This window comes from Balaenoptera musculus, chromosome 7 (genome assembly GCF_009873245.2).
Source record: "Balaenoptera musculus isolate JJ_BM4_2016_0621 chromosome 7, mBalMus1.pri.v3, whole genome shotgun sequence".
In the NCBI taxonomy this organism is placed as follows: Eukaryota; Metazoa; Chordata; class Mammalia; order Artiodactyla; family Balaenopteridae; genus Balaenoptera; species Balaenoptera musculus.
Genome location: NC_045791.1, coordinates 109,253,114 through 109,278,899, shown reverse-complemented (window position 1 = coordinate 109,278,899; position 25,786 = coordinate 109,253,114). Strand labels below are relative to the sequence as shown.

The following is a 25,786-nucleotide window of genomic DNA, read 5'->3' as shown; positions in this document are numbered from 1 at the left end:
TGGCCATTATCAAAACTTAAATTATATAAACTTAGAATTTAAAGTATTTTATTAAAAACAAAGATAAAACTCTCAGGATGCATCACTTCCTAATCCTTCTATCACGTTTTGCCACCGTCTGCTCTTGAGGGGACCCCGGTCACTTGTGTCTATGTGAAGAACGTGCTGCAAGCATCTCTTCCCGAATCTGCCTTCAGTGACGTCACATGGTAGCTTGAAATGGACCATGATGGGAATATTTACACCACAGGAATCAAGAGACAATCGAAATCAGGGCTGTTTTTTCCTTCCAGAAGGTAGTTGTTAAGCATTTACCAAGATGCCACTGCATGAAACTGAAGACATATGATCTTAGACCCCCCCCCCCATATCCCGCCCCTACTTCACACTCAGGAGACCACCCGTCCCAACCCAGACAGAAGAGTGTGTCTTGTGGGGAAACTGAATCGGGGTCTGGGGAATTGGAGTCTGGGCTTTGGGAACTCAGGCACAGCAGACAGTGGGTACAGGAGGAAGGACTAAAAATAGGGCAGCTAAGCAAAATTGTCCCCCCAGATGGTGAGACTCGCTAACCCCCTTCCCTTGTTTCCTTTCCAGGATGCCACGAATCAGGGTTACACTTCCCACACCGAAGGAGGAAGATCTGGAAAAAGAGACCAGCCTGAGAAGAAAGCCCCACAGCCACTCCCCCTCAGGGCGCCGAGGTGAAGCCTCTCGGCCCCGTCAGCTAGTTCTTCCCCAGGGTTCACTGGCCGCCAGGGCCCCTCAACGCACAGTCAGTCAGACTTTCAGCGTCTCACTGTGAATGGTGACTAGATCACCAAAGATCAGTAGCTATTTGAGAAAGATCCTAATGTGAAAGACAGAAACCCAAACCAGCAAGCAGGCCAACAGGGGGAGAAGGGCTTGGCTGGAGCCCAGCCCGTGGCAGGTCCCACGTGTGCAGGGCTGGGCTGGGGACCAGGACACGGGCTGATGGTGTCCCCATCCCATTCATGGGCAGGAGCATCCCCACAGTGGGTTGACCGGTGTCCCCGCAAAAGACACTGCCACCAGGAACCTGGGAATGGGGCCTTATTGGGAAAAGGTCTTTGCCTAGGAGTGTAACTTGCACCTGGAGTCCTCCCTGCCTGAAGCCCCTATACTCCCACACGCCCAGGCAGTGGCCACGCGCCCTCCAGGGCATCCCCAGCCATCTTACAGACCGGGAACCCCAGAGACCAAGGGCAACAGCGTGAGGTTCCACTTAGCTTACAGATCCTGTGTGTGGTGGGGGGAGAATGTGACGGAAACCCTGGGAAAGGCTGTCTAGGTGAGACCCTGAGAGCCCAGCTTTAAAAGTGGCCTCCGTGCCCTCCTCCATGAACCACCAGAGACCCGCCAGCTGCGGTCAGCCTGCAGCAGGGCTGCCGAGCAGGACGGGGGTCCAGGCTCTCTGAGAACAGCCCATTCCTTCTAGAAACACGGGTCTAGTGGTCCATCCTACAGCCGTGAGAGCTGAGCACCCATTCCCCGGAGACTCTGTCCGCTGCCCACGTCCTTGTCCTGAAGCCTCATCTTCTGTTCTCTGGGTGTGGGTGGCCATGATGACCTTGGCTTCTCACCTAGAAACAGGCTCCTATCACACAGTGATTAATGACATCAGTGTGGATTGACTTCTGGACACCTGAGATACCTTCACTTTTCCTGAAAGCATTTACTTTTAACAGGGACGGCATTCCAGAAACCGTCCTGGGGACTGCCCCCTGGGGTCCTGGCCACCCTCAGGCTGGGAAGGGAGGACCCCTCTTTGTAAACGTTCCCTGGTTCTTCCTGGGAAGGATCACTTCCCCCTCTTGGCTCTGAGCATCTCCAGAAGAGGCCACCGGGAATCTTCTCAGCATCCTGCCCATAACAGTTTCTCTGCATCGCATTGTGCATCTCCCCTTCCAGGCTGGGAGCATAGAAAAAAAAGAAAAACTGGGACTTCCCTGGCGGTCCAGCGGTTAAGACTCCACGCTTCCAATGCAGGGGGCGTGAGTCTGATCCCTGGTCAGGGAACTAAGATCCCACATGCCACGTGGCACGGCCAAAAAAATTTTGTTTTAATTTTTAAAAATTAAAAACAAAAAAAGAAAAACCAAAGCCACAGCTGTCTCTGACATGTTAAAGACAAGCACAGTGCCTGGCACACAGTGGGCGCTCAGTAAGGCTCATCCGGTCCATGACTGAATGAACACACGCACGGATGGATGAATAAACTAATGGGAGCCAGCGTGGAATACATCACAGGGAAAGATATTCACGGGCTGCACAGCTGGGCAACGGGCGATTTTTCATTGACACTCCAGCTCCGCACGAAATTCAAATTCTCATTAGCACACAGCCTAAAACACAATTCTCACTTTTAACCACGACCCTGAGAAAGGCAACGGTGGGGGGAACCTTTAATGCGTTCTTCCTATTGATCACAGCCTCGCAAAAAGGAATGAAAAGCTTAGCTTCAAACACTTTGCTGTGAAAGGCTAAAAGGAAGCAAATTCAGCGTGGTATCGTGAGGCCCGGGTCCCTTTCAGACACACCGCGGCCACCGACTCGCCGGGTTTGTGACTCGCCCCGTGACATGCGGCCGTGCCAACACACATTCTGAGTCACCCAAGCAGATTTAATGCCCTCGCCACAATGACTCTCTCGGCCTTTTCTTCCAAACATGGGTAAAGGGAAGATTCCGACCTACCTAGGAAAGGATTTTAATCAGTTTAGTTCCGGAAATAACTATGGAAATTCAGATTTTTCCATTCTGCTGCTTCTGAACATTATATTCTAACAAACGGCTGATGAAGCCACCCCAGCCCCATTTTCTTTTTCCCCAGCCCATCGGGAGAAATGACTTGATTGGCAGCCCTTCTGAATCCCACATGGAAAGGTCTGAGTGAATAAGCATATGAAAAGGCAACAGAAATGAAGCTTTGGAAAATGAGAAAAACACCAAAATCACCCATCACTCTTCACACACCCTACAGATAACCAGGCCCTCCCATGAAGAGCCCTGCTGCTATTGCCAATTATCTCAGTCCTTGGGAAGCACAACCCTGAGAAATCTAGACAAGGGTGTGTGTACAGTGACCAACTGTACAATGTACGGGTGACCATAAACTCATTTGTAGACTTAAAACAAGCCCGGAAAGTACAGGGTGCGCTCGAGGTATGATATTGAAGACATCCCAGGCTGCGTCATAGTTAAGCACTGGGGCAGCATGAAATGAATCATGCAAAAAGCTTGGGAAATGTTTGGGGATTCTTTGGGTGGCTTCCCAGCATTTTGCAGCATTCACCCCTTTATCCCGTCACTCAACAATATTTCCTGGCATACCTGCTCCTTTGACCTTTGCAAGAACCCTTTTATGGAGGTGGAGAAGTCTTTTTTTTTTTTTGGCCTCGCCACGCAGCTTGCAGGATCTTAGTTCCCCGACCAGGGATCGAACCCTCTCCCCCTGCATTGGAAGCACGGAGTGTTAACCACTGGACGGCCAGGGAAGTCCTGGAGAAGTCATTTTAAGGGTGTGAAAACTGAGGTTCGTGGAAGAACTGTTGCCGGCATCACAGAGCTATCGAGAGGCAGAATTGAATCTGTCACCCCGGTCTCCTCAAGCAGGCCTGTCACTAACCGTGTTCTTTCTGGGGCCTTTAAAACTAAGTGGTGTCAATATTAAATTGAAAGGTTAAACCTCCCAAGGGCACTTCAGATGTTGACTAAAGTTTAATTTGTGTGTGCCTTTTTCAAAAGCATGTCTTTAGCTCTTAACCAGATTTGTGGAAGTAAAATCTCTTCAGGCACCATGAGGCTTGGTCTGAACCCTGCACAAGGATTGAAGGTATGTCTTGCCCTTGCTTGTCAGCTCGCAAACTTCTGCAGAGTTGAGGGGCAAGAAAAGGGAAGCTGAGGGCTCAGGGGACCCCCTAGGATATACCCTCAGCCCCGGGATTGTCAAAGGGCCCTGCTCCGAGCGGATCGTAGGAAGTCAGTGCATAGCAGCCAGAATTCGTGTGTCTAGTGGTTGGCTTATCCGAGACCAGGGTCCCTCAGTCTCAGCTCTACGGACATCTGGGGCCAGTAATTCTTTGCTGGGGGCCGTCAGTTCATTGTAGGACGCTCTGCAGCTTCCCTGGCCTCCACCCACCAGATGCTGGGAGCATGCCACCCCCAGGGGAGGCAACCAAAAATGTCTCCAGACACTGCCCGACGTCCCCCGGGGACGTAATGGCCCGGTTGTGGCAGATGTGCCTCACTCTTTCAGTCACTGCCCACAGGTGGATATTCTCTCCCCGAATTTCTCTGGAGTGCATTGTTTCTTGCAAAGGAAATGCAGACTGTGCCCCGAGGCTGTGGACAGAGCGGCTCTGGACCTGAGCACGTGCTCCGTGTGCCCCGGGCTGCTGGCGAGCACCTGGCAGAGGCCCTGGAACTGGAGCATCATGGGAACCCTGTGAAGCAGGGACTATTATCATCTGACTTTATGAACAAGGAAACTGAGGATTCCCGAAGACTCCCCAGGACGTCAGTATTGAGGGCTCTTTGGGCCTGGCGGTCAGCTGTCCCCACTCTAGCAGAGGCTCCCACTTCCAGAAGGCAGACCTCAGTGCTGTGGCCCAGACAACGACTAGACCACCCTAGACGTGACTGTTGAAGCCGTGTCCATGATGCGTGTGTTAGTGACCCCATATATGGTAACGAACCCACGTGTGTGCGTGTGTGTGAGTGCATGAGAGCCGACTCTAGGGAAGAAAACTCTTAGTATTTTACAGAAATGTCAAGCCACCATCAGTCACTCAGAAAGCAAAAAAAAAAAAAAAAAAAAAATTGCTGCAAATACAAACTGCCTACTATAAGTAATTTAATTTCCTATGAGCCCTTACCTAAACTAGCATCATTCCATATTAAATGTCTCTGGATATTTTAGGATCCTGGCAGGCATTGCTTGTACGTGCACCATCAAGGGTATAAAGGAGCTTTCCTTGGAGGGTCCAAGACCACAGGCAAAGAGGACAAAAGTTTTTTTTAATGCTGAATGGACCTTTTCAAACATTTAGCTCACCGAAAACCATTGCTCTGGAGAGAGGAAATCTCAGGGGCTTGTATCCACACAGAGGCACGCTGGAGCTTGAGACTGAAGGCTGGTCCTTCCAGAAAGGAGCTCTGGGGAACCTTCCTGCACTAATCAGCCATCCCACTCACCCCATTCAGGGCAGATTCACGTGTGTCCCCAAATTCTGTGATACTGGGCTTACCTTAGATGGAATGTCTCCTGGACCCCTGGTTGGTGGTCAGTGCCCTCACAGGAGGAGCCCAGCAAAGGCAGAATTTCCACATTCCTAAAAAGTTGGGTCACATCCCTGAGCTCTTGTCTCCTGGGGAGATCCTGAGAAAAGGCCAGCTGCGAGTGAGTTAAAATTCCTCGCTGCTCCGTCAGAGATCTGAGCACAAACATCCATGGGGTCTCATCCCAGTTTGCTGCCAGGCTCCTGCGAGGACTAAAGTCCGTCGGCCAGCAAAGAGTTTTATGCCCAAAGCATTTTCCATCTGGTGTTTCCAGTGGCATTATTTTTCTTCTTCACTTTCTGGGAACCCGGTAAATTGCTCATATGTTGAACCAAATGGAAAACATTTATTCCTGACTGACAACAGACTGCCATCAAGGTGGCTTGCGGTGGTCCTGCTGGCCGCTGCCATTTGGAGCAGAGTGCCAGGCGGGAGGGAGGGGAGCGGAAAAACTTCCCCATCTTGGGCTCCAGGCAGGGCCGTCATGGAGCTGATGACTGCTTTCCTGCCCAGCCCAGACCCCACCCTACACTGGAGCTCCCGACACCCACACGGGGGCCAAATGCCATCACTTGCTAAATGACTAACAGTGTTATTACTATCTCACGAGGCTGGCACCTTCAAAGATCTTTCCATCACAAAGGATGCCAAAAGAATGGTCCTCGAATGGCAGAATTCAGACTCTGGCCTCTGTGTTTCAGGAGGGCCAGGGACTTCTGCCCAGCCCTTCTTCCCCACCAACGCCCACCTCGTACCCCAAACCTGGCCCATGACCTCTGCCCACTCCACGCCCACATCCGCGAGGTGGACAGAAATTGTTTAAAATATTAACTGATGATACCCCCATGGATATTCTGTACCCTTGACCTGGGCCTCTATCACCACATCTGCAGTGACACCACCCAGTACCGCTCCCGAGAAGGATGTTATAGCCAGAGATCAAAGGGAAGGCTTTTGAGTCTGGATAAGCCAGTCTTCAAGCCCCAGGCAGGGCAAAGAAGGGGATTTCTGGAAGGACCAGAGAGACCTTAGTCACTGGAGCATCCCACAGCTGGAGCCTGCATCCCGGAGACCTGTAGGGGTCTGCGACACTGTGTGCTGAGCCCTGGGGGGAGACAGCAAATCTACATGATGCGTCTAGATTCAGTTCAGCCTCCCTCCCTCTGCACCTCAGTGCAGGAGGAAGCAGCTGGTGATTCTCCTGGGCTTCAGAGAAGGCAGAAAAGCAGAAAAGAGCCAGGGGCAGCCCCCCAAGTACCCGAGTACACCGTGGTCCAGAGAGGTATGGAACGGCAGAAAGAGACCCTTGAACAGGGCTGTCAGAAGGAGCCCTGCATGAGGACCAGGCAGGCAAGAGGACATCTCAGCAGATGCCGGCAGGGATGGGGGAGGTGGGCATCTCTGAACTGACCAAGATGGGGCCTCAAAATAGAAGTTCAGTTGAATTACTTCTGTTATGCCTGTTGCAGAGCTGAGCTTGGGGTGCAATCAGTGCCCCACTTCGCACTGACTACATGGTATGTTTCTCTCTGAATTTAGGCCACTAGAAAGCACAGAGCAAACTTGCAATCCTTTTCTATTCTCAGGAACCTGTATTTGGGTCATAATCTTCTGCGATTTCACTTTGCCATTCTGCTATTTCTCCTTGATCTTGCTGTCTCACCTACGGTTATGCCGTTATCCCACTATCCACATTATTATTATCTGACCTGAATCCTATTTGGAACAAGGCAAGGCGCATATGGACCGGAGAACATATGTGTGTACCAAGTAGATATTTAATTTATAACCCAGGTTTCAAAACTCTCAGGCATAAGGCCCTCTGAGAAGGGGGACCCTTCCTGCAGGAGGCTGGATCTAAGGCCTGGGGGCTGCAGGGGGCTATCTGCTTTGGGCCAGCGGGGGAGCTGAAATGCACGAGGTGCTTTGCTATAGGATAGCAGCCCCCAAATTCACAGGTGAGATTTGGATCCTGGTCCGGGTCGACCCTTATGTTGGCAAGTAGCTCTCTATGCCCATCGGTCCCATCAGAGGTGGAGCTGGTCAAGGCAGCGTTGGGGCACCAGGTCCTTCTCTGAGCTCCTGCCCAGGCCCAGCTGCTGAAGCCCCCGCTGCTCTTGTGGCCCAGGTAGAGCTGGTGAGGGCACAGCAGGAGCGGCCATTCTGAGAGCGCTCTTTCAAACTACTAGTGAAGTGGGTTTACTTGGTGATGCACAGGCCAGGAATGTAGTCACTGCAAGGCCTGAAGAAGAGGGTCATGGATGGGTTATCTGTTAAGTGAAGAGTCTGTCTTGACCAGAGAAAGAGAAAGAACTTAAACCACAGAACCTCGGCAGGGAAGGTTCCAGGCCCATGTCGTGTGGCCTGGGGGAACACGGGGCATATATGAGGATCAGTTCTGGGACCCAAACCCTTCGGCCGACAGCAGGTGGGGACACTTCTGCACCAACTTTGTGTTGACAGGGGCACCTACCGACCATCTCCCTTCCCTCAAACACAGGGCATGAATTTTAAAAACAGAACAAAACACTCACACTCAAATTTTTCTCCTTTTATATCATTTCATCCAAGTTAATCTCTTGGGCTTTGCCTTTATGGTAGTACTCTTCTCTTTAAACACATTTATTAGGTTGATCATCTATGCTGTAAATGTCTGTATTATTGTCAAACATGCCACCTAATGCCAAACAAGCTTTTAAAACTTAGACCCGAACACCTTTTTAGGAAAAAAAAATCTTTATTAAAAAAAAATAACTTACAAATGGAAAGAACTCTCTGAAATACAAGGTTTGTTTTGTGCGCCGTGTTACAGACTGGAATAGTGTTGCTTTCTTTATTTTCAATGTAACTTTACAATAATATTAATGTCACAAACTGCATTACAGAGCAGTTTTCGTTCCATATCCCAGACCGGGCCAAAATACCACACAGATATAAAACTATCGTAAATAAAACATTTCAGCCAAGACTGGCATATATTTATATATATATATTTATATGTGTATATATATATATATTTATATGTGTATATATATATATATATATATACTTTCAAAACAGCTAACAATTAATGTCATCCTTAGTCAAAACGGAAGTCAAACTAATCTCAAAACTACAACACTGAATATATGTCAGCATTATACCTCCCATACAATATTTAAAATATATTTAAACTTTCAAATACATTTAGAAGGTACATCAAGAGTGAGAAAAATAAAGTCTTAAGATTTAAATACAAATCACCATATAAAACCTTCAGGGAGCACAGGAAAGTCCTATTTTACAGAAGTGCAGGCAAGCCTGTCCCGCAGCTGGTGTGACAAGCAGTGGGGACTCCTCGGCACAGCCCCACATGGTGGGTGCCACTCTGTCGGGACGCACGGCCACGCGACAGACAGCCACATTGGCACGAGAGAGACAGAAAGGAGCCACAGGGACACACGTTCCCCTTTTCACGCAACTGCGGCATCAAGCCTGAAGCCACTTTGCTTTACTGTGGAAAATGACGCAGCCCGGTGCCCTGCTGGGAGCAAGCACACACGTCCCGGAGGCCGTGCAGAGCGCATCACTTGGTGTTTTGCTCCAAAGCCGAGTACTCGGTCTCCGACACTCGGGAGGCATCGATGAGCTTGGTGAGACCCGTTTTGGCCGAGTACTTGAAGATGAAGGCTTTCATCAGCTCGTACCTGTAGTTGCGGTTGATGAAGCTGTAGAGCACGGGGTTGACGCAGCAATGCACCAGGGACAGGCACTGCGTGACGTGCAGAGCCGTGAAGAGGAAGTTCTCCAGCTGGCAGGTGAAGGGGATGTAGTGGAGGATGGAGAAGACGTCCAGCAGCACCACGACGTGGTAGGGGAGCCAGCACACGAGGAAGACCACCACGTAGGAGAAGATGATCTTCCGGCTGCTGTGCTTCTCCTGGTCGCTGGAGGAGGAGATGGCTCGGGCGAGCAGGAAGTAGAAGACGGCAATGATGGAGAAAGGGATGGCGAAGCCCAGGACCACGGAGACCAGCTCCATGCTGATCAGCCACTCCTTGATGCTGTGCTCGGGGTAAAAGGACCGGCAGTAGGTCTCATTGTTCGAAGCGGACGTGACCGTCTTCAGGTAGTAGGTGTCGGGCAGGGACACGCAGAAGGCCAGGAGCCACGCCAGGACACACACGGCGCGGCGCACCATCTTCTTCTTGCGGCTGGAGGTGTTGGTGAAGTAGGCGACAGAGAGGTAGCGGTCCACGCTCATGCACGTAAGGAAGAAGATGCTGCCGAAGAGGTTGATGGAGAAGATGAGGTGAGTGACCTTGCACGTGAGCTCGCCCATGGGCCACTGGTTATGCTGCACGAGGCTGACCACCCAGACCGGGATGGTGACCACCACCCACAGGTCGGCGATGGCCAGGTTCAAGATGTAGCAGTGCGTGTCGTAGCCCGTGGTCTTGGCCTGGATGTTCACCCAGACCACCACGGAGTTGGCGATCATGCCGATCACGAAGATGAAGATGTAAATGAAGGAGAGCGTGTACAGCAGGACGTTCTTGTTGGGCATGTTGGCGCACTGCACGGTATCCACGACAATGCAGTCACTGCTGTTGCACGGCCAGCTGATGTCGGAGAAGTTCCCCGGTTCCGAGTAGTCGAAGACGTGCAGATCCATGGTGCCACGGGCAGCGATCAAACGGCCTACGTGCAAAAGCAAACGAAAGGATGGAAGACCAGAATGGCTCCGTTAGCAAACACTCCGGATCTGTAAAACGCTTTCCCAGTGCCCCCGTGTGCTCGGCGGTTTCCCCGTAGCTCCCTAGTATCTTTGCAAAGAAAGGAGAGAAGAAACCAAACATAACAGAATCTGCAAAAGAAAACACACCCAGATTCTACATCCGTGTGAATCTAAATCCATCTCTCTCAAAGAGAGAAACAATGTTTGCTTTCTCTGTCTTTGCAGGGCTGTGTTCTCAAGACATCGCCAGCCTGGCTGTGCCCAGGGTGTGAAACCGACACACTCCAGAGGTCAGAGGTACATCAGGCACTGAGCCCCAGGCCCAGTAGTGCTGAGGCCCAGGGGCCAGCTCATTCTCTGCTGGGGATGGCAGAGCCATCTCACCTACGTCCCCAAGAGCGGCGGGGTGGATCTGTTCCTGGCACTGGTGTATTACAAGTGTCCTGCTCGCCTGTCTCAGGTCCACTGCGGTTTGCAGTCAGGAGGCCCCTGGAGATGTGGGCAGCGTGTGGCATGCCCTGCAGCTTCACTGCACCCCAAACCTGCAGCCTCTGAATTTGCCATGTGGTTCACAACTCAGGGCAACCAACCAGCTGTCTCAAAGTGTGGGCCATTGCCTAGTTTTCCATCTTCTATTTGTCCAACTGCTTCAAGAGTAACTGGTGCCAAGACCCAAAGCACAAAAACCACCACCTGCTGCATCTCTGGAGGGGCTGACTTTTCTCGTCTTCCCTGCTGACCCGGCATGAGGTCAACACTCTCTCAACTGTCACCATTTTAACACCCAAGGAGAACCCAGGCCCGAGGCACCACTATGCCTGGAAATGATTCCCCCACAAACGCCAGCTTTGAGAGCTGCCCAGGGCTGGGCTGTCTTCTGCTGACTGGTCCACCCAAGGGCCCTGAAATCCCTCCACCACCCGCCATGGGATGGCAGCCTCACTGCATGACTACGGGAAGGAAGATGTAAAATGAAACTATTCAACCTGAGGGTGCCCTGATGGGAGTTATCTCCTAGAGGTAGGAGTTTGTTCTTCCTTTTCACCTGTTGCAGGTAATGACTGACCATGAGTCAAGCTTATTTGCCAAGTTCATTTAAAGTGGACTCCAGGACTTCCCTGGTGGGGCAGTGGTTAAGAATCCGCCTGCCAATGCAGGGGACACAGGTTCGAGCCCTGGTCCAGGAAGATCCCACATGCCGCGGAGCAACTAAGCCCGTGCGCCACAACTACTGAGCCTGCGCTCTAGAGCCCGCGAGCCACAACTACTGAGCCCGCGTGCCACAACTACTGAAGCCCATGCGCCTAGAGCCCATGCTCCGCAACAAGAGAAACCACTGCAATGAGAAGCCTGCACACCACAATGAGGAGTAGCCCCCGCTCGCCGCAACTAGAGAAAGCCCACACGCAGCAACGAAGACCCAACAGAGCCAAAAATAAATAAATTAAGTAATTTTTTAAAAAAATAAAATAAAGTGGACTCCAGGCCACATAGAAGAGCTCCCAGAGGATGAGGACTATGGTCCCTGGCTCAGTGCCCAGGTGACTGGGCTAAGGGTCTGCAGAGACCCAGCTGGGAATGCACCCATCTGACGATCAGACCTTCCTGGATTGGGATTCGGGTTCCTCACTCATTAGTGCTTAATTTGAGACTAGCTAACCTGTCGTTTGCCGCTGCTTTCTCAGGACACCAGCACCCATCTCACGGAGCTACCTAAGAATGCACGGGCCTAAGACAGAACCGAACACAAGCAGAAGCTCAAAACTTCATCCCCGCCCCTCCCCGTCTCTTTACCTATTAGAAAGCACAGGCTCACTTAGCTTTTGCTCCGCGTTCAAAGCTGACTCCTCCCAGCTGATGGGCAACGTCCTGCCCTGGAGGGCGACGCAGGAGCCACGCAGAGAGCGCGGTTTGATGCTCTCACCGCCAGGCTTCATGAACAGAATCCCAAGAAGTGAGACCGTCTGCTGCCTCCCAGGGCTGCCTCCAAACTCACGGCACAGGACCTGCTCTTCAGTCCCATCTAGGGAGACAGCCCTCAGGCTCCTGTCCCTTCTCCTCTGTGGGTTGTAAGTGGCCGCTGGTTCCCCTCCAGGTGACCTGACCGCGCCTCAGTGTCCCCTGCCGCTGATGGAGACGCCTGGACCTCCCCGGAGGCGGCTGGAACCGCGGGCCCTGCAACCGGGAAGCCTGGTGTCCTCAGAGTCACCCCGCCAGGAGGACCCTCGGGCCCCGGGACCACCAACTTGTCGCAAGACCTGACCCGTAGCGCACCCACGCAGAGTCACCCAGGTCAAGTTAGGACAAATAAACTCCTCGCGTTAAGAGACTCTGGAATGCCCTGTCCTAAGATGCAGCTCCAGGACCCCAAGGGGACATGGACACACAGAGGGCGCCTCTGAGAAGCCAGGCCCCCGGCCCACTGCATGGGCCTCAGGGCAGGCAACCACCCCCAGACCAAGCCTGCGAGGTCCTACCGCCCCTCCCGCTGCCCGGGCTGCCCACCTGCCTGGAGCTGACCGTGCCCGCTGCACCCCTGACCCCAGCAGAGGGCAACGGAGGATTTGCGCTTTCCTCTCCCGCCTGGCTCTAGCGTGGTGACACTTTCCCCCCATTTCCTTAAAATGAAACACGTCTGCAGCATGGCTTAGTTTTATAAAGCGCTTTCACCCCGTGACCTCATCTGAGCCGAGTCCCTGCAGAGCAGAGAAGCTCAGCTGGAGAACCAGCCACAGCCCCACAAAGGTGGGCAAAGGCGGGCTGGCCCCTAGCTGGGGCTCCTTCGTCTGCCCGCACTGGCACAGCCCTAGCAGGCCTCGGCGGACACAGCCAGAAACCCTGGCGTTTGGGTCATTCACAGGGGCTGGAGGAAAAGGAAGGACCCCCAGCCTTTGTTGGCCTGACTTGGATGCTGTGTCCTCACCTCCGTCTGCGACCCAAGGAGTCATTCTGCTCGCCGGGACACCCTTGTGCCCCGCAGTGTCCAGGTGGCGGGGCACTGCTCAGTGTGGACAGAGGGACGCATGCACGCAAGGGACCTCCGGGAAACGCCAGGCGTCTGTGTCCCTCTAGGACCCCACTTCTCCCTCACGACAGACCGTCCACACTCACACCACGGGCCCTGGGCCAGCCCTCGGTGTTCCCTGAGCCGGAGCCGAGGTGGGAAAGGGCTCAGGGACCCGGAATCGGTCCTTTGGTTTCTGCCCTCTGGGTTATGAAAACCTGATTTAGTGATCACTGGTCCTCTGAGCCCAAAATGTTACTTGTGAACCGGGCACATCACTCCCTGCAGCCGTCCTTTCCCCTCCCTCCTGGACAGCATGAGGGAATCTTCCAGAAAGGGCTGAGGGGAGAGTAGAGGCTGGGGGGGCTCCTCACTGGAGCTTGAAAGCCCATTGGCCCCACTGATCGATCATCAATCACCGATCATCCATCACCGATCACCCATCAGCCCAGGAGATGAAGCCAGAGGCCCACGCCTTGACCACCAACCTTCTGCTGGGGAACCCACCCACCCCGACCCCAGGGCAGAGGCTCCAGTGGTCCAGAGAAGGAAGGGAAGCACCGAGAGAGGAGGTTAAACAAGCAGTGCAGTAATCCAGTCCTTCCCAGATTTAAATGGGAAGCTAAAGAGGAAAAAAAAAAAGAAAGAACGCCAGACGATAGCGTAGCTCCGGTCATTTGTTATTTTACATGCATTCTGTTTTGGAAACAAACAAGGGCTCTTTCCAGAAAAGAGAATATTATGATATAAAGACAATCTGCCATGTTACGTCAAATGTGGTCCGTGGCCGTCTGGGCGCGTGTCCCGGAGGTCTGGGGCTAACGGTGTGCGCCCCTCACCGCCCCACTGCAGACAAGAATCTTCCTAAGTCACTGGCTTAGGTTTTAACAAGTGATGCTCTCGGAGCTCCTGACCCGAACAAAGACGTGACACAGCAGCTACGAAATATCGACCCAGGCCCCTGGTTCCCCAAGGCCTGGCCAAACCTGAGGGAGGAGGGGGTGAGGGATGCTTCCCACTGACCCCCTGGGGCCACTCAAACCCCCTGAGATCCTGCACCAGAGTCTCATATCCAGGAAAAGCGGGAGTGGGGATCACCCCATCCACTAGGGAGGCCCCACTGCCTGTGCCAACCGGGAAGGACCTGCGGGCCTGACACAGACCCCGGGGCCTGGAGCAGACGCCCTCATACACTGGGACCAGACCCCCTCTGCTGGAATAAACCAGCAGTTCCGTTCCCGTCAGCTTGGGCCAGAGCTGAGGAGGGACTTCTGGGTGTTAGTCCCACCTGCCCACCGCCTGCCTCCCTGTGGGCCAGGCCCCCCACCGGGGTGGACAGGAGAAGGACAGGCCACTTCTGACACAGGTCATAACATCTGCATAAAGATTCCTGATGGAAGGAAAAAAATGGGGCTTGGAATAAAAGATTCTTACCGTTCTTTAATTTTACAAGTTCACACGTTCTCCTCTCAAAATATATATTCTCAGGTCCCCAAATGTACATGCAAGAATGTTTACTGAAGCACTATTTATAAACCGGCAAAAAACTAGGGACAACATAAATGTCCACCCATGGAGGACAGCAAACCACTGTCTGGAATATAATACAGCTGTACAAAGAAATAGGAAACCTACTTTTACGAACGTGGAAAGTTACACTTATGCACATAGCGTAATCTCATGTACGTTAAAAAAAACAAACCAAAATTATGTGTATTTTTATAGATAAATATATGTGTGTAAAGGAATGGGAAGAAGATCTGTAGTAAGTATAACTTTGGGCTGGGAGTGTGGGATGAGGGGACAAAGGGGGAACTGTAGTTTCTACTCTATACACTTCTGTATGATTTGAAATTTGCCATCAAGAATCTGTAAATGTGGAGAGAGGGAGGAATGTTCCACAGGACAATAAAGGTTCGTGGTCCATTTTTTTCTAGACCGGGGAGATCCCACTGAGAGCAAAGCAGTAATCATCACTTTTCATTCCCTTTGCCCCAACACGTACTGCTTTATCTCACCGAACCCCCCTCCAGGGATCACTTCCCATAGATTCCATGCCCAACACCTGCTCCCGGAGAGCATTGCACTTCTGCCAGGACAGGAAGTGGATCTTCCTACAGCCTGAGGATGGAGGACCAGCGTCCGTCCATCCCCCCTCCCCCACCGGCCTGGGATCTGTAGAGGAGCTCATCTGACACTCGCATCCCCAAATGGTGGAAGGGAGATGCACCACTCATTTCTCAGGCTTATTATTCATCAATCAAGTATCCTTGGCAACCACTGTGCTGCTTCAAGCGGCCTGACACATTCAGCTGCCTCCAAATGGTTGCCCTGAGCTCACCAGGCCAGCTGGGGGCAAAGCCAGAATGAGAATCTCCAAGTTCAGGGCCCCCATGGGGTGGCAGTTTGGCCTGCAAGGAATATGTCCGTTCACTGGCCAAAAGTCACTCCCTCCAGGACACAGACTGCCACGTGTTCAGGTATCTGGCCGGTGTTCCCTAAAACTGCCTTCAGTATGTTTGCAATTTCCGATCACAATCCTGGAAGACCCTTCCCGACCAACCCCTGAGACCCTCCTGTCCCAAATCAATTCCATCCCAAATATCCCCTCTGTTTCTCCCGCCTTCTCCCAGCCCGGCGGCGCATCTCCATTCTGTGTCACTGGGCTATCGGCGTGTCTCCCCGCCTCCTCAAGCTCCCACCCCACGACGTCCTACTCTCTGTGTACAGAGCAGCTAGCAATGGCGCCTGGACAAAGTAGGTGTTCAATGAATTCAGAGTCAATGAATCGACAGTGAATCAAGCTCCCCCAAGACCAGAAATCTGAGGTTATCAGTGGAAATGGAGGCCCAGAAGAGACTTTTCTGAAATCCTCACAGAGCTAAGATAAACATCACTGGTTTCTATGCCCCCAGATGTTTGTGGAGCCCCTTCTGTGAGGGGCACTGCTCTGGGGCGTAACAAACCGGAACCATCACACCCGCCTGCCCCCAGGAACTCGCCAAGTAACCGAGAGGGTCAGGAAGGCAGGCGGGTGGTGCTGGACAGCCCTCGAGCACAATGGTGATGGATTTCCACCCCAGTGGCTGATGGGGGCCCCCAAGTAGAAAGGGGGTGGTGGGATGCTCAGTGATATGCCATGAGGAGGGTCACCGAATCTGGCTGAAACAGTCAGGCGGGGCCCGTGCACACAGGAACCATCAAGGCCTTGAGCGAGGGACCGGCTTCGGGGCAGAAAAGGGGGAAAGAGGTGACACAAACCACGGAGAAGGCTTGCGCTGGAGGCTGGGTGCAGGTCGGACTGGAGGCAAGTGCCAGGATGCAGTGCCAGGCCGCCCGGGGCACCAGCTCGGACGCCAAGGGGCCCTCTGGGCCCTCCAGAACCTCTGCCTGCAGGTGGCCTTCTTTACTGGTCTTCTGCAATTGGGACTTGTGTACTCCCAGGGTGGAATTTCACGGAGCAACTCAGTGCTGCCCCAACAAGATCACCCGGCTCGGCTAATCTCGCTGTTGGGCACCTGGAAACTGAGGTCAGACGGGCAGCAGGACCAGCCATCTCAGGGGTGTGGCTGATACCAGCTCTCTTCACTCACTCTCCCCACTCCCCAGGGACTCTCCAGTGGCACTCAGGCCCTGGTCTCCTGTGAAAGCCCTGCCCCTTCTACTACTCAGCCAAGTGCAATTTGCATAAAGAGGGCCCGCATCCTCTCTAAAGGTCATTAGGAAACTGCACATCACTGGGGTTTGTTTCACTTCTTAGCAATCCTGCATTCAATCTACGGGAATGTCCAGGAAAGCTTCAGCCCAAGCTTGGGAGGCCACCTGCTGGGGCTGAGAGCAGAATGGGGGAGGTCTGTCCCCCACCCCGTGTCGCGCAGACAGAACGATGCTGTCCTGACTGCTTATTTTACACAAGTAAAGAATTGCTCTGAATCACTTGAGAACTTAAAAAAATAATATATAGAGAGAGAGAGAAAGAAAAATCCAAACCCTAATTCACATATGGGCCACCTATTTCCAGAGTCCTCAGACACACTACACATTGACACACAGGGCAACCTTGTCCACTGTAAGTATTTGGGGAGATAAAACGAACCCCACATCCAGAAACCTGATCTGTTCTATTGTGCTTCGCAGCCCACAGGGAAGCGGTGCTGGACCCAGAAGGGCAGATCCAGAGATTCCCACGGCACAAAGGCTGCCGCCTGGGTTGATGGGTGTAACCAGAGCCCTGATTCCCACCCAGCTTAGGATCAGGATGAGGTAGCCCAGGACAGCCACTCACCTCCGGCTACACACAATGGGGTTCCCAGGAGAACAGGACGCAATCTTAGACAAAATTAAGGGAAGACCCGACAAAGGTTTCTGTTACAATGAGAGAATTGGAAGACGGTAGCTACCTGGCTGGCAGAGCCCTCACCGTGCGGTCCCCCTGCGGCCCCCTGCACCTTTATCTGTCCCTTGACCAAGAGCGGTCCAAGGCCACCTGAGGTGGTCTCAGCCCCTCCACCTTTAAATGCTCGGAACAAAAAAAAAGGGGTCAGCTTCCAAACCTACTTGGGGCTCAGCAAAATTTTCACTATAAAAATATGTAATTCTCTCATCACTTTAAGAGCCAAGCAACAACGTTTGTTTTTTTCCAATTCTAAGTTAGTAGATTCTTATGTAACCAAAGTTTCCCTGCAGAAAACCATTAAGTATTCAAAATCAGAGGACTCCCCCTTTTTTCCTTTCTGCTTGCTTGCTTTTACTTTAATAAAACATATGTGTCCCAGAGCTACAATTTCCTGGACTTTAAAAACACTTGACATGACACACAAATTTCCACTTACACACATGCAATTCGATTGGAAGCCCTTCTAATACTGTTTTTGCTCCTGAGTAAAACCAAGTTCCTTGGTTGCCTGTATGAAAAGTACAAATACTTTCTAGCCCCAAATTCCATTCGTGTTCTGCGAAATCACTGAGAACCATCTCAAGTGCTGAGTTACTCTTGGGGCTCACAGAATGACTCCCTTTCAGTCTCAGGTTTGAGTGACCAACTTCCCTCGTGTCTCCTGGAAAACGGGAACCTCTCTGCCTGGAGTGATCACACAAAAAGCCACTGTTCCTGATTAAGTAGTTTTTTTTTGTTTGGGTTTTTTTTTTTTTTTTCATCCAGAAAGCCTATACTTTGCCTGTTCTGGACCTGATTAGAAACCATAATACCTTCTCCAGTCTCTCGAGACTTGCTGTTAACATGGGATAACCTCACCTCCGAAGCCCTGACTCAGTTAAGCATCGTCATGCTGCCTCGGCTGTACCTTCTGGAACTTTTTTAAAACTACGATTGCAACGCACACCCCTTTAAAAACATCAGAGGGGCGGCAAAATACAGGCATTTCTCAATTTTCTTTTGCTTTTCTACTCTAATCCCGTGCAGCCCTCCTCCCCCACCCCGGTTTCCAGGAGGTTGTGGCATCAGGCTCCGCAGTTGTGTGCACACTGGAGTGTTTATGGCAGAGACTGGGGAAAAAAGAGCAAATTGTTTCCAAGCTAGAGCTCCCATGTGCAACTCTGCTTCAGAAAAAGGCTCTGCATCTGGGGAAGCTCAAGGGCTGATGAAAGAAGGGCAAGCAGTTTATCCATTTAAAATCTATGGGAAGTTAAGCACAGACACCAGCAACCTCCACTTTCCTTTCCAGACAAGCCTATTTGATCTCTGCATTTTCCTGGAATAAATAAAGGGACCCAAAGGCAGCATCTGCACATTTAAAAAGAAAAGAAAAAGTTACCACATTGAGATTTTGCAGAATGAAGTTTCAGGGGATGTCAGGGCATCAAATACCTTCAAAGGGCTGTAAACCATTTCAGGGAGGCCTCTTCTACATCTGGAAAACGTAATTATCCTGGTGTGAGCAAATGAATTGAGAGAAAAGGAGGAAGGAAAGAAAAAAGAAGGAAGGAAGGACAGATGGAAGGAAGGAAGAGAGAGAAAGGAAGGAAGGAATGAAGGAAGGAAGAAAGGAAGAAAGAAAGGAAGAAAGAAAGAAAAGAAAGAAAAAGAAAGAAAAAAGAAAGAAAGAAAGAAAGGAAGGAAGGAAGGAAGAAAGAAAGAAAGAAAGAAAAAAGGAGACAGCCAGTCTGACTTTTACAAGTCTTGGCTAACCACCCAACCCTGACCTCACTGCAAAGTTTTTACTTTCCGTCACCCCTCAAACCTTTATGCGGGCTAACATAATCGAACAAAATTCGTTTTACTTCAAGAGTATAATTAAATTGCAAAATCCTAGACTTGTGTGTGTGCCTTTTTTTTCCAACTGAAGTTGGGTTTAACACCTTCTGAGCGAACAATAGATACTCAAATTAGATCAGGAGGGATGCAGTCAAGAGACAAGACCACCGAGCTGTATTTAACATTCACCCTTATAGCTTCCGGACTTACAAGCTCTGGTAATCCTCCAAAGCAGTGAATTCAAACCCACTCTGGACCCAAAGAGATTCTCAGCCCAGTTTTCTTCTTCGCTCAAGGATGCCTCTTCATAAATGGTACATCTTTCTGGAATTACACATTCACTGCCAATTCTATTTCCCAGTGGATATACCAGAAGCAAAACAGGTAGGCAGTGGTGCCAAGCTGACCCCAGTGCCAACTTTGAGCAAGCTGAATGGACAGTCTGCTTTCTTGTGAAGTTCTCTGCTTGCAAATAAACCCCCGATTCCTCAATCCAACACACACACACACACACACACAGAGTGCCTTCCACTTCAGAAAACTGCCCTTTTTTACTTTCTGCAGCCGAGGTGAAGCCCCAAGTGAACAACCGCACTCTGCAATGCAGCCCTGCGACACGCAGCCTGTGCTTTCAGAAACCAGACCCGCAGACTCTCCAACACCCATCGCAGCTTATAAAAAAGAAGAGCTCTGAAAAAGACCATTAGCTTAAGAGCAGAGCCCCTGCCCGCCATCCTCCCTTCCTTTCTAAGCAGGGCTGCTGACCCAGCACAGTTTCCTTACCTCCCGGCTGGGCTCCGCTCCGGCTTAGGGCTCAGGGCTCGCCTTCCCAGCTCCTGCGCTCACTGCCTTAGGGCTGAGCGCTTTGCAGGAAGTGTGAGCTCTCGGGCTGCAGACTTGCGTTATATACACTGCAGGGAGGCGGCCTCTAGATGGCAGCTTTGTAACCCGCATCTCCTCCCTCCCTCCCCCAGCTACCCCCCTCCCTGTGCGTGTGCGCGCGCACGCACACACACACACACACACACACACACACACACACACACGCTTGCATGCACGCACACACTTGCACCCACGCACACACACCCCTCTTGTAAACCCCGATCTGTCATTTCCGGCCAAGCTCTCCCACACAAGCACACTCTTGGGAAACCCCAGCCTGCCTTCATTTGCAAAGTTTAATGAAGCTACAAGGTCCAGACCCCGGGGGGAGATGTGTCAGCAGAAAAAAAAAAAAAAAAATAGGCAAAGAAACCCTAGTGCTTTGCAAAATCATCAAATATTTATCTGGTCGCAGGTATATCTTTAATAATCCCATTAACACCAAGAATTCCTTTGAATGCCTCTTAGCTCTAGGGAAGACTTTGTTCCCAAGACAAATTGCTCTGAACTTCTGAACTTCGGTGTTGATTTATTAAGCCTGGGTTGTCTTTGTTAATTCCTCCAAAACAGAAGTAACAATTTTGGTATGGGAGCAATGAATCCGTACCACAGCATATACACCCAAAGTGAGGGAAAGAGCTTTGTCATAGATTTTAGTAGATTTTATTTAAATACTTTTATTTGTAAAGGACTTTAGGTCCAAAAGCCTTGAAAATCTAATGAAAATGATGTTCTGAAGCACACCCAGTGCCAGGCACACGTTACCTGCGTCATACATGTCTTTTGATAATGTCCTTTTCGGAGGTGAATTTAGCAAATATTTCTTTATTTTTATTTTTGAAATCTACATTCTTATCTAGAAGTGGGTAGCTGGAGTTCTGTCCATGGGGGAATTGGACCTAAAAATGTGTTGCATATAATAATCACCTCTCCTGCCCTATTTAGATAAATCAAGCGTAAGACAATGACTTCAACTTTCACTTTTAAAACCGTGCTGAGCTTTTCCCCCCGGTAATGTGCAGGGTTGTGGCTTTTGTTTTGCTTTCTGCTCCTCAGTGGCGTTAGTTCTGTGGCTCAACTCCCTGTGCGCTGGCACCCGGTGCTCCCACTCTCACCCCAGCTGAAACTTTTTGAGGTTCTTTTTATACTTCTGCTAAAAATACCAGCAGACAGCCAAATGCTCAGTCTGGAGAATTGGGAGGTCAAACTCTCACGCAGCCAGAAGGCCTGGGTATGCAGAAAGCCCTTAACAAAAGAAATATTTTGTTTAGATGAAACTTCACAGAGCACAGTGGAAGTCACTCCAAAATGGGAGCTAAGAGCACACCTGCTCCGAGGTCTCTCACGGGGGTCTGCCCACCATGTCCCTGCCCATCTGGTCGCTGTCCTTAATAACTGGCACGGATCTTCTTCCAGTCCTGTTGCCTGGGCACCCAAAGCCCCATCTCCGAGCTCCCACAGTGAAAGCTGCTGTAAAGCAAAACCTCAGGCAGCTGGATCTGCGCGCACACAGGATTTGGGGAGACTGTACGAAAACGCTCGTGACTTTCTCGGTCCTGTTTTCTACCGGCAGGTGACCCTGTGTCTGAGCCTAATGGAAATGTACCTGTGGCGGACAGAGCAGAGATCTCCTCCGTGACACTGACACCCAGGCTGACTTTCTATTTCTATGAATGTCATCTGTCCCTTAACGCGATTCTCCTTTGGCAGGTTTGGGGGCAAGACTGAAACGCAGGATGGGTTTGAATCTGCTCTCAATTAAGCGTGCTACGTTGAAAAGAAAGCAAGCCTTGCCGAGAAACCCGCGACAGGATGCAGTTGCTGAAGTGCAGGAAGGAAAACGCAAAGTAGATGTAAAAAAAAAGAACACGCTTCAGTTCAGACGCTGTAGGGCCCGCGCTCCCCGGGGGCTGGGCTGGGGCGCCCGTCGCAGCACCCGGAGGACGGCGAGGGGCACGGGAGCCGCGCGGGCACCGGCTGGGTGCAGAGCTGTGCGCATGGGTGCCCCCTGGGACGAGGCCCGCAGCCCTCCCGCGTCTGAGTTCTGCCTGGGTCTCCCCACCCCTGACGGAGAACCCAGTCCTGGGGGAATTGAGAGGGTAAGTAAGCCAATGTTCTGTAAGGGAGCAAGAGTCCATCACCCCAGGACCTAAAATGTCTCTCGGAACGTTTGGAAGTCTGCTCCAGCTGGTGGAAGGATTGCATTTGGAAGGGAAGGTTAGTCTCAGAGGAATGAGTTTGGTTCCCCCACGATGGGAAACTGAGAAGGCAGGAATGGGTCGCTGTCCCAGCTGACCCAGATTTCATAGTTCCTGGACCTGTTTTGCTCGCCCTGACTACGTAGTGTAGCGGGGGCGGTGAAGGGGTTTTCAGCCAAGCCCCGCCCCCCATCCTTTCCTGTCTATAATCTGCACCTGGGATTTTAGACTCCGCAGAGCAGCCTGTCCCCTCTGGGCTCTGACTTGCCTGCAGATGTGGCACCATCATCCTCCTGCCTTGAAACCCCACCTCACTTTCAGAGGGATCCTGGAGGGCCAGAGTTGGGGCTGGCGGGGTGAGGGCTCCAAGGGAGCACCGTTAGGCTGGAGAGAGCGTGGACCCTGACGCCTGCGAATGTGATCCCAGCTCACCTGCATCATCGGCCCAAGGGCTGAAGACTGACTCTGCCCAAGGGCGGCTGTTCCGTGTATCCTCAGAGGATCACACAAGGTGTTACGGATTCCTAGAGCCAGCCAGTAGACGTCTTGGCCTGGCGGGAGTCATCTCAGCCAGGACTGGGCATCCCCCCCGAATAACAGATGCCAACGCCTTCTGTGGGGGAAGGACCTGGAAGGAAAGACAGAGCCCTGCCCGCAAGGGGATGGCGGTCCCAGCCTGGGCTCTATTCAGACAGGCCTGATTTGGAACCTGACTTATACGTCGTATCTCCTTAGGCAACCAACCTCTTTGGAATCTTAGGTTCGGGTCTTTAAAATAATTATAATAGAACGTTCTGTTCTCGGCAGGTGCCTCTCAGGATTAAATGAAAAGTTTAGAGGCACTTCGCAGGTGCCAGAAAGGCTAGTTCTCTCCCTCCTCCTCCTCCCCTGGCCCCGGCCAAATTCTGGTGACACAGAGCATTTTTGAAGATATACAACCCAAGTCTTGCCACATTTTATGAGCTCTTTCATAAAGTTTGGAAAGTTTGCACAATAATAGCTCTGAGTGTGGAACTTTTGCCGGGCTCTGTGCTAAGTGCTGCGTTCTTTCAGTTAATCTTCACAGCAGCCATTAACCTAAAATGTCTCTAGTTTTGTCCGGCTTTTCTAACTGGGGAAACTAAGGCCCAGAGAGAGTGGGCAAACTGCTCTGGATAACTGCCAGTGAATAGAAGTGGGATTCAAACCTGGGTTTGCCCAGCTTCATAGCACATGCTATATTACCTGGTACCACAGAAAGACATACTCTTAAAACAGAAAAACCATTGTAAAACACACATCAGGGTGTGTTAAGTTGATTCCCTAAAAACAGACTCTCGGATGAGAATTCAGGGCAACTGTTGTATTAAGGATGTGCTCCCAGAAGAACCTGGCAAGGATAGGGGGAAAGACAACCAGAGGTGCAATCTCTAGCTAAGTCTCAGCTGCAGCCTGACCCCTCATGTCTCTCTGAAGCCTAAATTACACCCTAATTTGTCCCAACTCCAGGCTAGGGAGCTGGCTTTTGTGCTCCTATATCCTTCAACCAGTGGATTAGGGCTGTTGGGTGATGGGTGGGGTAATGTAACCCCCAGATACTCCCCGTTCTCAACCCGTGTGGGCAAAGCTACTCCAGTAACCCAGGGTCAGTCTCTCAGAGACTCACCCAGTCTCAAGCCTGGGCAGTAAACCCACATCAAGGGTTGGGGAGGGGTGCACAGAACTAGAAAGGGGTCAAGGGGAACTGAGAGCAGCCCCGCCCGTGTCCCCCGCACTGGGCATCTGTGGCGTCTGTTGTATCAAGTTTGACCCAAATAAGAGAGTATTCTCTAATCAAGACTCGGACCAACTTGTTTCTACGCCAGGCCCTTCGCACCTGACACTTTCTGTTCTTGGAATGCTCTTTCCAATAATGGTTATATGGCTGCCTCCTTCTCACTATCCTGTTTCAGGCTTGAATAAAATTGCTTTAGAGAAACTGTCACCACTCTAGCCAAAGAATCCTCCCATCCCAGTTACTCTCTCATTATCCTGTTTTCTTCATAACAATCACCATCCAAAGTCATCAGTTTCTTGTTTGTCTTCTCCCCACTAGAGTGTAAATTGCCGCAGGGCAAGAATGTGGCTGTTTTGTTTCAATGCAGTATTCCTGTGGTCCCACTCAGTGCTTGGCCCATGGTAGGTGCTCAAAAATATTACCTGAATAAACTCGGAAAAATCTCACTTTTAAATCAGGTTTTCACCTGTCCCATATTTTGCTCACCTTCTGCCTCGTAGAAATAGGGGGAGGGCGGTATTTAGGAAAGATCCCAGGTTAAGTGCTTTGGGGAAACTTAAAACATAAACCTTGAATTAGGAGGTTGAGATTAACATATACACACTACTATATATAAAATAGATAACCAGCATGGACCACTGTATAGCACAAGGAACTATATTCAAGATCTTGTAATAACCTATAAGGGAAAAGAATCTGAAAAAGAATATATATGTGTGTATCTATCTATCTATCTATCTATCTATCTATCTATCTATCTATCTATCTATATACACACATATGCGTGTGAATTGCTGTGCTATACACCTGAAACTAACACGATATTGTAAATCAACTATACGTCAATTAAAAAAAAAACATAAACCTTGAAAGTGGGCAGAACACTTGAATAGGTACTTCACACAAAAGGATTTACAGATGACCAATATACATATGAAAAGTGTATGACTTCCTTAGTCATTGGAAAAATACAAATTAAAATCACAGGGCCAGACAACTGGACACCCACCGGAAAGAATAAAATGAAAATGACTGAATGTTAGCAAAGGTGTGGAACCACCAGAATTCTCACACACCAATGCTTCTTAAACTGTATGTGGTGAAGGACCAGCATTCTTTCTTCTTTTTCAATTTCCAGTGCATTTCAGACCAAAATACGGTGCGACTGAGAAGGACTAGTATGGAGCTCCTGCTACCTGGGCCTCATCATGCAAGTGTGACATCTGCAGTGTCAGTCTTCACTGTCACACAAGGCTGCTGACTGTGGATTTGTATGCCACAGCAATGGCACATTTCTATAAAAGTGTCTAAATGCTCACTCTCGATTTCTGGACCTACCTCTTTGCAGACTAGTAGCAAATAGCTCATAGCCCACACTTCCAGTGTCACGCTGTGCCCTGATGGTGGAGGTGCAAATTGCCACAACCAGTTAGGCAGGATTTACTAAAATTAAACATACACATACCCTCTGACTCGGAAAGTACATTGTAAGATATATACCCAACTTAAAGGTGCAATATTGCAGCAAAAAATATGCCAGAATGTTTATAACAGTACTATTTATAAGAACCCCAAACTAGAAATAACCTGACATTAGCAGAAAAGGATATTACAGACCAATATCCCTCATGGACATAGACATGAAATCCTTTAAAAAGCAAATCAAATACAATAATATAGTTATCATGACTAAGTGGGGTTTATCCTTGAAATGCA

At 50.6% G+C, this 25,786-nt stretch overlaps 1 protein-coding gene across 3 annotated transcripts; it reads right to left on the bottom strand.

Annotated features, from left to right (window-relative positions):
* Positions 1-7,886: 7,886 nt before the first annotated feature.
* Positions 7,887-20,141, bottom strand: ACKR3 (atypical chemokine receptor 3). Of its 3 annotated transcripts, none has more exons than XM_036858356.1 (3): positions 20,018-20,114; positions 18,795-18,890; positions 7,887-9,979 (listed from the first exon to the last, which is right to left on the bottom strand). In XM_036858356.1, exon 3 carries the CDS (start codon positions 9,951-9,953, stop codon positions 8,865-8,867), a length of 1,089 nt encoding a protein of 362 aa, XP_036714251.1. In that variant the 5' UTR covers positions 9,954-9,979; positions 18,795-18,890; positions 20,018-20,114; the 3' UTR covers positions 7,887-8,864. The 3 variants fall into 3 exon arrangements, with proteins under 3 accessions (XP_036714251.1, XP_036714248.1, XP_036714247.1); XM_036858353.1 differs by having other exon boundaries at positions 7,888-9,979; positions 18,848-18,890; positions 20,018-20,117; XM_036858352.1 differs by lacking the exon at positions 18,795-18,890 and having other exon boundaries at positions 7,889-9,979; positions 20,018-20,141.
* Positions 20,142-25,786: the final 5,645 nt, after the last annotated feature.

Coding starts and splice junctions, on each gene's coding strand:
- ACKR3 (XM_036858352.1), bottom strand. CDS start 9,953: ATGGATCTGCACGTCTTCGACTACTCGGAACCGGGGAACTTCTCCGAC.